The following is an 11,358-nucleotide window of genomic DNA, read 5'->3' on the forward strand; positions in this document are numbered from 1 at the left end:
TATATATATAATTATCTTCCTCTAGTCAAGTTCTGATCATCAAGCCATCGAAGCTAGGTCAAATGGGTACTAGCTACAAGTTTGTGCATCTCCCCTCACTTCACATCAGCAGGACACTTCACTGTCAGCTCTAGCCCTCCATGTCCTTGTCCATGGGCTCATGAGTCCTCAGGTCTCACTACACTTCAGACCAACCAGCCCTTCCTCTTCTTTCTCTCATCTCCAGGTTGATGGGAGTCTATGGAACATGGTCAAACTCAGCCCATATCTTCATTGCTGCCTTTCCCCCTCTTCCACTCACCAGTAGACCAATGTGGCCACCAGCAAGCTTACAGGCCTGCTCATGGGTTCCCTTTGAATTTCAGTCTTGGAGGAGGGCTTGTCCTGAAGGCACTTGATTGCTTGCCTTGATAGCTCCCCAGTGAATAACTTGCTTGTTCTTATAGTAGCCAATCAGACTGCCATTTTTGTTTTGGATTTTTCCTTCTGATCTTTCTTTCAAGAAGCATCTTCTGTTGTTCTAGCTGTTCCAGACTGATCTGCTTGTCCTTTCTAGTGGGAATGTCCTACCTCAGAAGGTTCTGGATGGGGCTCAGGATTCCACCTAAGGTCTTAAAGACTACAAAGGCTCCACAAGAAACCTATTTCACTGGGCAAGTTCTAGAACTCCTTTTAGGTATTCCAAGCAGTCATAGGCTGAAGATGGGCTTACAAGTTTTCTGTGCTCATGTTTCTCAATATTCCTTTCTATCCCACTCAATGTAAAAAAATATTTACAATAGTAGGCAAAGAAAACCAATATTAATAAGACAGTCAAGCGTCTTGACATTATTTCCCCTCTTTACCCATTCAGACTAAGGCATCTATATCTTTTAAGAGTTCCTCAGGTGATTCTAACGCACAGTCAGGACTAAGAACTGCTTGTCTAGGACAATCATGGCATCACCATACCATTTTTCCAGACACACATTTTCCCAGTCTCCTTTGCACTTTGAAGTAATCATGTGATACACCCTTTTTGTGTATGTGTGTGGGGAATTATCATTTTTTCTAAGAGTAATACAAGTATTGTTGAGAGAAACAGGAAAAGAGCTATGCTATAGCATTTTTATATTTATGTTCAATACTAGAATTTCCAAATTGTTTTATAAAATAACCCAATTACTACTTTCATTAGATTTCTATTTTTCTGGTTCATTAAAAATGAACTCTAGCCTCTGAGGACAGAGAAATCTTCAGTTTATATCTAACTAGGGGTCTTTTTTTAAAAAAAAACAAAAAACCTGTGTTACTTTGTGTGTGTGTGTGTGTGGCCTTTGTTTTTTTTGGGGGGGTGTTGCATTTTTATTGTGAATTGAGTGATAGTTTACATGAGAGAACATTGGTTTTACACTCATTGTTTCTTTGCAATGATTACAATCTCCTCCATGCATCATCATTCAACAGTATTTGCTTCCATTCCCTCTGTTTTATGTGATCCACTCTTGATCAATGAGATGGAAAGATAGTCTTCCAGGGGCTTCTGAGAACTACTTTGCCTCCTGTTTGTGAAATAATAGTAGTATCAAAACCAGTCTAACTTCAGGCGGGATCATGAGAATCAAGATAGGCCCAAAGCTCACTCCTATGGGGTAGAGGCCAGACATACCTCCAGTCTCTCCAATTCAGACACCGGCCATCTTTTCCCGGGCACTCTCTACTTCTCTGCTGGATTCAGTGCTATGTTGCAAAGGCCACACAGAACTCACAGACCACGGAAGTTACCGAGTACATCTCAGGATCAGGACCGCAGGCTACATCAGGAGCAGGAGCATGGAGACCAAGTCCAGAAAGCTCCTCTGAAGTGGACAGCACAGCCCTCCCTTCTTCAGTGCCGGTCAGCTCTCTCAGGGGTGCAAATTCCTTCTCTCTGCCATGCAGACCCCCTCAGCCCCCAGAGGATAGGCCCCTCTAGATCATAACATGACAACTCAATGCTCTAAGTGTCAGGAAGCAGAAGATGCTACACTTCTCTCATGCTACATAAAGGATGAAACTGGAGCTGGCAAAACACAACGGCATTTCCACCAAAGGAGTCTCACAGCCCACTCAGATTCTAGAAGGTGGAGAAATAGAGCCTCACCTCTCGGCAGGGAAGAGCAAAGGGCAGGCAGTATGGCATCCTTGGAAAGTAAAGTCTGCTACTGCAGAGCAGAGGTGAGTCAAATGAAGCCTAGTTGTTGTTGTTAAGTGCCCTTGAGTTGGTTCTATGTAGTGACCCAGTATAGCGACCCTGTATAGGGTTTCCAAGGAGCAGCTGGTGAGCTTGAACCACCGACCTTGTGGTTCAAACGGACTTTGCAGTCCAGCGCATTAACCCACAGCACCACGACAGGGCACTAGAAGTCTAGTTCAGTGTCTATTTTTCACAGGAATACCTTGATGAACAATTCCCATGTGTGAGTCATTTGGGTATTACCACCTTTGAGAATTTGTTTCTTTTGTTCTACTGGTGTACCATTTAAGCTATTATAAATGTGATATATATATATATATATTCTTTTTAACAGATATACTTTGTATTCTTAAATGCATCTTCCATTGGCTAAGTGCGGAAACTGCCCCAGGCTGAGCTGTTCCACCTCTGAGGAGTGGTGAGGAAGGGGCAACCATCCTCAGCCAAGGTCATGGCCAAATGAACTGGAGCACGATTCCCTCCCTTCTTCAGCCTTTGTCCCATCTGTGTCTCACCAAGTGCAAGCAAGGACCAAGGGAAGGGGCCCTATCATTCAGCACAAGTCTGTAGAGAAACCAGCACTGCTGTTCAACACCAGATGTACCTGAGACTGTCTCCTCCCTGTACCTTTCAGTGGGTGTATCCAAAAGCTAATGGCGCTCACAGCGCACCTCCTCAAGGACTTCCGTTGCATGAAGATGCAAGTCTGCACTCAGCCATTTACTCACTTTGTGGCTTTGGAAAATTCATATCACTAGCTGAGTCCCAAGTTTCTCACTGTGGGCTGGAATTCAGACTCCTTAAATCACATGTCTTTTGTCTAGGCTGGGCTGGGCTTAGCAAAAACTGTTGATTGAAGTGCCTGCATGTCACTTAAGCTTCTCATAGCATAGCCTCCCCAAAGCACCTCAAAATCAAGCATCCCAGCGTGAGTGCTCTGAGAGGACCAGGTGGAAGCCACATGACTGTAAATAGGGATCAGAAAAGGTGCTTTTGTAGTGGGCATCTGTTACTTTTGTTAACACTGTTCCACCACCATGGAGGTGATCCCGCATGTTACTCTGGCACCAGATGCTAGTATGTTAGTACTATGCCACTTCCGGTTCCCAGGTCTGCCCAATCCCTGTTCCTGGGACAAGAGTGAAGTAAGTAAGGCACCTACGGGCCAGAATGAAGGAGAATGGTTCCAGCACTAACCTCAAGCCCAAAATGACCTCTCTTAAGGAGGACTCACTCTTAGTGAGATGAAGAATCAGCATCCAAGAGTGCTGCCACCTTAACTGTGCTCTTTCCTGCCCTCCATGCCTCTCCCTAATTCTAGCCCTGGTTTCTCCTTTCCTGTTACTGTGATGGGCTTAAGGAAAGCCTCTAGTCCAAGGCAGACTAATCAGAGGCATTTCCTAGGCCTTTATATATATTCTTTCAAGAGAGAATTGATCTCTTTCCCCCTAGATTGTAAGTGGAAAATGTTGTAACCCCAGAACTGCTAGCACCTCTGTCCATCTACCATGTATTTTGAGGTCCTAGCTCCTGTAACAAGAAATTCTGATAACATAGTGGTTATAAGTTGAGCTACTAACCTCAAGCTCTGCAGTTTTAAACTACCAGTCATTCTGCAGGAGAATGATTTCTGCTCCTTTAAAGATTTACAGCCTCAGAAACTCTATGCAGGGTCACTATGAGTGGGGACCACTCCACAATACACCACCACCACCAGCAGGCCCTGTAGCTGTTAATGTGGTCCTATTTGGAAATATGGGTCCTCCTGAAGTAGGGTGGATTCTACCCCTAACCACTTTTAAGTGGTGTCTTATAAGAAAGAGCAGAATAGATATACACAGACACACACACAGGGAAGACACACCTGGCAGGTGCATGGACAAACCCAGAAACAGCAAGGAAGCAGAGTTCAATACGTAACAAGGCTTCTTCGAGGAGATAGGAACATCTTCCCAGGGAGAAAACTAGGCAGGCACTACCTTAGTCAACCCTGGAGGTGGTCCAGGTAGTGTGCCGTGGAGTCGGTTCTGACTCATAACAACCCTCTATAGGGCTTCCAAGGCTGTAAATCTTTATGGGGGCAGAAAGCCCCCGCAGAATCAACACTAGAATGAGATCATGAAGGACCTTCCCCTAGAGTTGATTTGACCCTGAATTCAGACTTGTAGCTTCCAAAACTGAGAATATAAGTTTCTGTTCTTTAAAACCACCCACTTGGGATATCTTTGGTTACTATAGCATAGGGAATCAAGACAAGTATCTGTAAATTATTGGGAATTCTTCTGCACAGAAGACTTGGCTATTCTCCTCCACTTATTGATTCATCATTTATACCAGTGTGGACTCTTGGATCCTTATTTTCCATTTTGGATTTAAATGGAGACTACTTTATTTTGCTGCTAAAATTGTTCCAGCTTTGGCCACTGAGCGCTCTTACACTTGGCTCCTGCGTCCCCTTAAGACTCCCAGCATTGCACAGTGGGCTTTGTTTGTTTGGGGCTTTGTTGTTGGTTGTTTGTTTGAGGACTTCCTTATTTTCTGGCACTACAAGTGCTCCGGCTCATCTTGAATGAGCCATCTCTCCAAGGAGAACCAACCGTGCTAACTGTGCTGACTGCTACTAGAGAGGACCCTCATTTCTAAGCCACTTGCAACCAGTTGTTCTGTTACTTGTGGACAAAAGCATATTAATTGATTAGCCACAAATATCCGAGTAGGTGCTGGGTCCAATCTGGCTAGAAGCACAAGCAGACATCTTTGTAGAGTGATCATGGGCAACACCATCAAGTGACCTTTGGCTCCCAATTGGTATATTATGGGATTTAGAAGTGGATGTTAGTGGAGAGGAAGAGATAGAAATAATGACGCCTGGATATTTGGTTTTAGCAACTGGATATATGATGTTTTCTTTACTAAGCTGGGGATGGCGAGAGAACGGTCAGGTATGGGATGGGAAAATAAAGAAATCCAGTTTAGATATACTTCGTGCATTACCAGAGGTCCTGGTGTGGAGCTACAGGGTAAGCACTGGACTGCTACCCATCAGGCTCACTATGAGTCAGAACCTACTCAACAGCACTTAACAACAACACGGTGCAATGACAAGTTCTGCCTTTTGGTGTTGGCAACTGGACAGTTCAATTAAGGAGGAGAGCACGCTTGGCAGGCTTAGAGAGAGAGAAGTTCAAGGAGGCACTTGCATGTAATATGGCTAAAAGTGTTGCATTGGACCTTACTCAGGGAAGATTGCCATGCCTTGGGGTTTGGGAGGGGGCACGCTGAGCTTCCCTGGCATCTGCCACCTTGGAAAAAGCTGAGTACAAAATGGTTGGAATAGGGGCCAGGGATCGTAAAGTTGGGAATTTGGGGTTCACTTTCTGTTTGGCTCCTGGCTCACTGTGTGACGTTGGAAATCACTCTTCTCTGGACTTCAGTTTCCTCATCTATAAAATGGGAACACTACACCTGTCAGCCAGGGTAATGGGGACTACAGAGAACTAACAATGTGATGTTCCTACCATGATGTTTGGTCCAGTGTAGAATGCCTTTCTACTGTTATTGCAAAGTATTGCTGATGTTGTGTGCTGTTGAGTCAGTTCTGACTCACAGCAACCCTGTACAGAGCTTCCAAGAACAACTGGTGCATTCGAACTCCTGCCCTCAGGATTATCAGTCTAGTGCTTACCCTACAATGTATGTTGTTGTTAAGTGCCGTTGAGTCAGTTCTGACCCACAATGACCCTGTATAGGGTTTCTGAGGAGCAGCTGGTGAGCTTGAACCTCCGAACTTGCAGTTCAAATGACTTTGCAGTCCGGCGCATTAACCCAGAGCGCCACCCCAGGACTCCCTACAATGTATAGTGCACAGTAATAGGTGGTATAGTGCACAATGTGGGGGGTAAGAACATGGACCCCCAAGAGGCTAGTGGGTTCAAATCCTAGTTTGTACCCCCACCCCATTACCTTAGTAACTTTAGGTATCATTGAGCAAGTTACTTAATTACTCTGGGCCTCATTTTCTTTGTTTGTAAAATGGGAATATAATGAACACCTTCCCCAGAGGGAGTTGCAAGTGTGAGATGAATTAATACATGTAATACTAGGAGCTCTGGGAGTGTAGTGGTTACAAGTCCAGCTGCGAACTTCACAGTCAGCAGTTCAAAACTACCAGCTGTTCCACGGGAGAAAGATGAGGCTTTCTGCTCCCGTAAAGATTTACAGCCTCGGATACCATATACAGGGTCCCTATGAGTCAGAGCAAACTCCACAGCACATAACCACCACCACCAATGCATGTACAGGTACAACAAGTAATCATAGGTGCTTCGTATGCACTGGTCATCATTCATTTTAAAGATGGGCAGGATACTGGACGCTGGTTGTTGTTGTTGTCGGTTGCCATCAAGTCAGTTCCAACTCCTGGGGCCCCCATGTGTGTGGAGTAGAATGGCTTCATAAGGTTTTCAAAGCTGAGATCGTTCAGTCTCAAACCATTTGTCTAGAAGCACTTAAGCATTAGTGCCACCCAAGGACTCTGGACCCTGGCTGGTGCTCCCCAAATATTCCTCTGTCAAGTTTCATCCTGTTATTCACTGAATTGTTGTTGTTGTTAAGTGCCATCAAGTCAGTTCCAACTCATAGCGACTCTGTATAGGGTTTCCAAGGAGCAAATGGTGGGTTTCAATTGCTCACCTTGCGGTTAGCAGGTCAGTTCTGATTCTACAGTGCCACACCAGGATAGCCTCCCTACCCCCACAATGTGTTGTAAACCCTAACCTCTATGAACTGCCTCAAAAGCACTTAACAACATACTATGCCTCTGGTTATAATCCCATTTGGGAACCAGTTGTGGTTGTCATGTTAATGAGGGAGAATTAATGTAGGATATATCTTGAGTCAATTTCTTTTGAGATATAAAAGAAGTTGTTGTTGTTACATGCCATGGAGTCAGTTCCGACTCATAGTGACCCTGAACAGGGTTTCCGAGGCTATAAATCTTTATGGGAACAGAAAGCCTCATCTTTCTCCCGCGGAACAGCTGGTAGTTTTGAACTGCTGACCTTGCGGTTCCCAGCCCGATTCGTAACCACTACGCTATGGAAGAAGGTAAGATACCAAGACACATGGAAATCTCCAAGGAACCAGGAAGCGGAGGATGAAAAGACAAGGCCCTTCCTCCAGAGCCAACAGAGAAAACCTTCCCTAGAGTTGGTGTTCTGAAATTGGACTTCCAGCTTCCTAAACTGGGAGGAAATACATTCAGTTTGTCAAAGCCATCCACTCGCAGTAGTATTTCTGTTGTAGCAACACTGGGGAGCTAAGACACTTCCCATTTATTTCTTGTCCGGTTACTGGATCTAAAGACTAAGAGTTTGGAATACAAACTGTGATTGGGGAGGTCATATAGCAGTAATAACTGTAATCGCTCACACAATCACTCTGCCATGTGTGGTCTTGGTAGCACTGTGGCTAGACACTCTGCCAAAAACCAAAAGGTCAGTGGTTCGAACTCACCAACTCCTCCACAGGAGAAAGATGTGACAGTCTGCTCCTATAAAGGTTAAACTAACAAACAAAACAAGCAAACTCAGTGGCATACAGTCTATTCCAACTCATAACAACCCTTCACAGGGTTTTCAAGACTGGAAATCTTTATAGGAGCAGATGGCTTTATTCTACTTCCTAGCCTAGGAAACCCTGTGGGGCTTTATTTTTGTTGGGGTCTGCTTTGTTCGTGTGTCAGCTACTTTACGTGGATTTTACCTATGACGTCTCATGTAAACCCCAAGAGGACACTCAGGAGTTGTTCCCAGATGAGGTTTTTAGAGAACATCACTGGATCCGTTGCAGCAAGTGCATCCTCAGCACTGTTTGTGGGAAGTTGGATCCAGGGACACAGTTTTTATGCTTTTAAGAAGCCTCGAAGCCTCAACGATTCCGTCTTCAGAAAGCTTCCTCCAGTGAAGGCACAGTTCTTCCTTCATTCATTCAAGTATCATTAAGTCCGTTTTCCTGCAGCAGATACTGACATACACTTCCCTAGCTGCTTGCTCCTGGATATGGAAGAGACCCCTCTGGGAAGGTAGGCATGCCTTTTAGGAACTTACAAGTCCTTTTCAGGAAGGAGTAAAGAATCCCCTTAAGCAGGAAAATGAAAAGGTGACAAGGAAATGAGAAGTTTGGAGGAGACAGGACCGACTCAAGTCTAGAAGGATAAATTCTTTCCAGCAGGTCTGGAACTCAGTGGCCCATTTGTCTGCCATGGGGCTGAAGTTTCCGCCAGTTTTAACACCACAGGATCCCAGGATTGTGTCCAAAAGCCTGTGGGTTGTTGACAACTCCCTGCCTGCCCCCTGGAGGTACCACTAGAGAAGAGAAGGAGAGAACGCACAGGGAAGGAAGTGCTCTTTGGCATTTTTTCCCCACCACACCCTGCATCCCACCTGACTCCAGGGGCCCAGGGGTGCTACCAGGAGTAGGTGCAGGAGAACAGAAGTTTCTGCAACTAGCTCAGCCGAAGCTGGCCTGAAGCGTTCGCAGAAAGCAGAGTGGGGACAAAGGCTATCCACACACCGCGCCTCCTTTCCTGAGTCCCTGAAGTCCAGCAAATCTGGGGAACGGAAATAAGATCCCAGAGAGCTGAAGCAGTAGGAGGCTGCATTAAGGTGTCCAGGTTGGTACTTAGAGTGCAACCCCACAGCCAGGCATGCGCCCCAGAAGTAAATCCCGGAAAATGCGCTCCCACGCAAACCAAAGAAAATTGTCTTGGAAACTGAGCAGCATGCTCTGTTCCAGCTCCTGATTCCTCTGAGCATCAGTCCTGGGCGGTAGCAGTTAGTCCATGCACCCCGTTGGAAAAGCCAGTTCAGCCAGAGGCCCAACTCCCACACAAAGAACGTTCCAGATCCCTGAGCGCTCACCTTAGCAGCCGGTAGTTACCCTCAACTCACCACTGTATTAAGGGTGCAGGGCAGGCAGTGGTGCCTGGAGAACACCACTGGCTCCCCTGAGGCCTGGGTTCACCTCAGGCCTGAGCACCATGCTGAGGACTCCACTGGCGGTACAAACGGTGAGCCTGGCTCTGGTGCCCTTTGTGTACGCTGTGGCCATGAAGGGTAATGCATGATGGTTCTGGTGGTGGTCCGAAGCCACTACATGGTCACACCCACCACCTGTTACTTGGTGAGCCTGGCTGCCAGAGTGTCCACTGTAACTGAGGTAGTGCCTCGCCAGGTTTGGGTCTTCGGACACGTGGGCTGTTTAGGTATCACCTACCTGCAGTACGTGCGTGGGTAAGTGCTTCAACGGGTTCCATCACCCCGTTCACCGTGGAGTGCTTGCCATCTGCCATCCATGAGGGCCCAGGTGCTAGGCACTGGAGCACCAGCCAAGCGCATCGCAGCGCTCCTGCGGTTGGGTACTGGCGCCTACTGCGTGCTCTGGCTCTTCCTAGTGGACACACGTGAGGCCACGTACGCTGAGGGCGTGCAGGTACAGTGTGACTACCTCGCATCATGTTCTCTCTACCTTCCCGTCTACTTCCTGGACTTCATGCTCTTCTATGCATGTGCCACTGGGCCTGGCCACCGTGTTCAACTTACTCATAGCTCATGTCCTCTTCATCGGGCCGTTGCCTCCCGGTGACCCAGGGTGTGCGGGCTCTGTACACAAGGGCAGTTCCCGCTCCAGAGCCAGAAAGGGTGCCCTCAACTCCCGGAAGCAGGTAAGGACCTTGGTCCTTGCCGCCTTTGGTGGGTGGAAGTTTGAGCCCTTGTGGAGTCAGACTCTTCACGTTCAAAACCTGGTTGTACCACTCCTTAAACCTGTGTTTGGGGAGACATTGCTTTGCCTTTCTGAATCTAATTTCCTTTACTGTTACAGGAAGATAATGGCAGTGCCTAGCACTCATTTCCGGAGAAATGACATAATCCACATAACATCTTGAGTCCACTGCAGGTCACAAAGTAAGCACTCAATAAATGCTAGTTCTTACTATTTAAAGAATCCTCTGGTGATACAAAGGGTTAACAAGCCTGGTTGCTGTACAAAGGGTTTGAGGCTCAAGTCTACTCAGAGGAGCTTCAGAAGAAAGGTCTGGCAACCTACTTCTGAGAAATCAGCCATTGGAAAACCAATTCTATTGACACATGTGGTGTTCATGAGTCATTTGGACTCCAAGGCAATTGGTATTATTACAAAACCTCCACAACAGGAAGCTTGTATTGTAGCTGCTGTGATCCTAGGAGGTTCAGAGAGGGGAAGGGACTTTCTCAAGCTTGTATTAATTACTCCATCTGACTCAAAAGCTGCCACCATGGACCTGGAGAGCCTGAAGAGTGTGAAGGCTGCTGTGAGGCCAGCAGAGACCCAGCATTTATTGAGCGCTTACTGTGTGCCTGATTCTGTGATTGTTCTTTTGTTGTTGTTGTTTTTAAATGTAAATAGTGGCTATGTAGTGATCTATTAAAAACATGCATTCGTGTTAAAATTTATAATGTAATTCATACAATGCTTTGATTTTTAAGATACGGTTGAAATGTAAAGGAATAGTGAATATATTCACAGACATATTCTGAATTGCAAGTGGATTTCATATCGTCATTTTTAATAAATACTTTAAGAATTTCCCAGTAGACCAGCCCAGGATGGTAGATAGGCAGATGTACTACCAAGACTGTCTGCAACAAAGTCACAAGAAACCACGTGAAACAGGTAAGGGTGACTATACTGAAGCCAAAAGCTTCAAAAGAGAGGCTGAAGATACAGATCCAATATCTATTAGAGGAAGAAACTGAATGAAAACAATGAACCCTCGAGGAAGCATATGGAGTGAACTGCCAACTGTCTTCAGTGTGGCCATATTCATTATTGCAACAGTATTCTTACTGGGGAAGGAAACAAGTAACTAACTCTGCTCACCCAGAACTGCACCAGCAACCACACTGGTGATTGGTGGCCAGAAAGGTGCAATTTCCCTCTTTACCCCACACATCTTCCCAGTGACCAGAGCAATGTATACCTATCCCACCCCCACCCCCAGCAACAGCTAGTCAAATCCCCACACACATACTCCAATCCTGTGCCACTATTTTTTTCTTCTTTTATCTCTTTGTTTAAAAAAAAAAAAAAAAAAAACCTTGACT

General features: G+C 46.0%; 1 protein-coding gene across 1 annotated transcript in view; it reads left to right on the forward strand.

The window, feature by feature from the left end:
• Positions 1-9,341, forward strand: part of OCSTAMP (osteoclast stimulatory transmembrane protein) — a 27,855-nt gene extending 18,514 nt beyond the window's left edge. The window contains exon 6 of the mRNA XM_006839331.1: positions 9,244-9,341. Within this exon, the coding sequence (XP_006839394.1) occupies positions 9,244-9,341 (98 nt within the window). The remainder of the gene's footprint in view (positions 1-9,243) is intronic.
• The last annotated feature ends 2,017 nt before the right edge of the window (positions 9,342-11,358 follow it).

The sequence above is a fragment of the Chrysochloris asiatica genome, unplaced genomic scaffold, assembly GCF_000296735.1.
Source record: "Chrysochloris asiatica unplaced genomic scaffold, ChrAsi1.0 scaffold00023, whole genome shotgun sequence".
NCBI lineage: Eukaryota > Metazoa > Chordata > Mammalia > Afrosoricida > Chrysochloridae > Chrysochloris > Chrysochloris asiatica.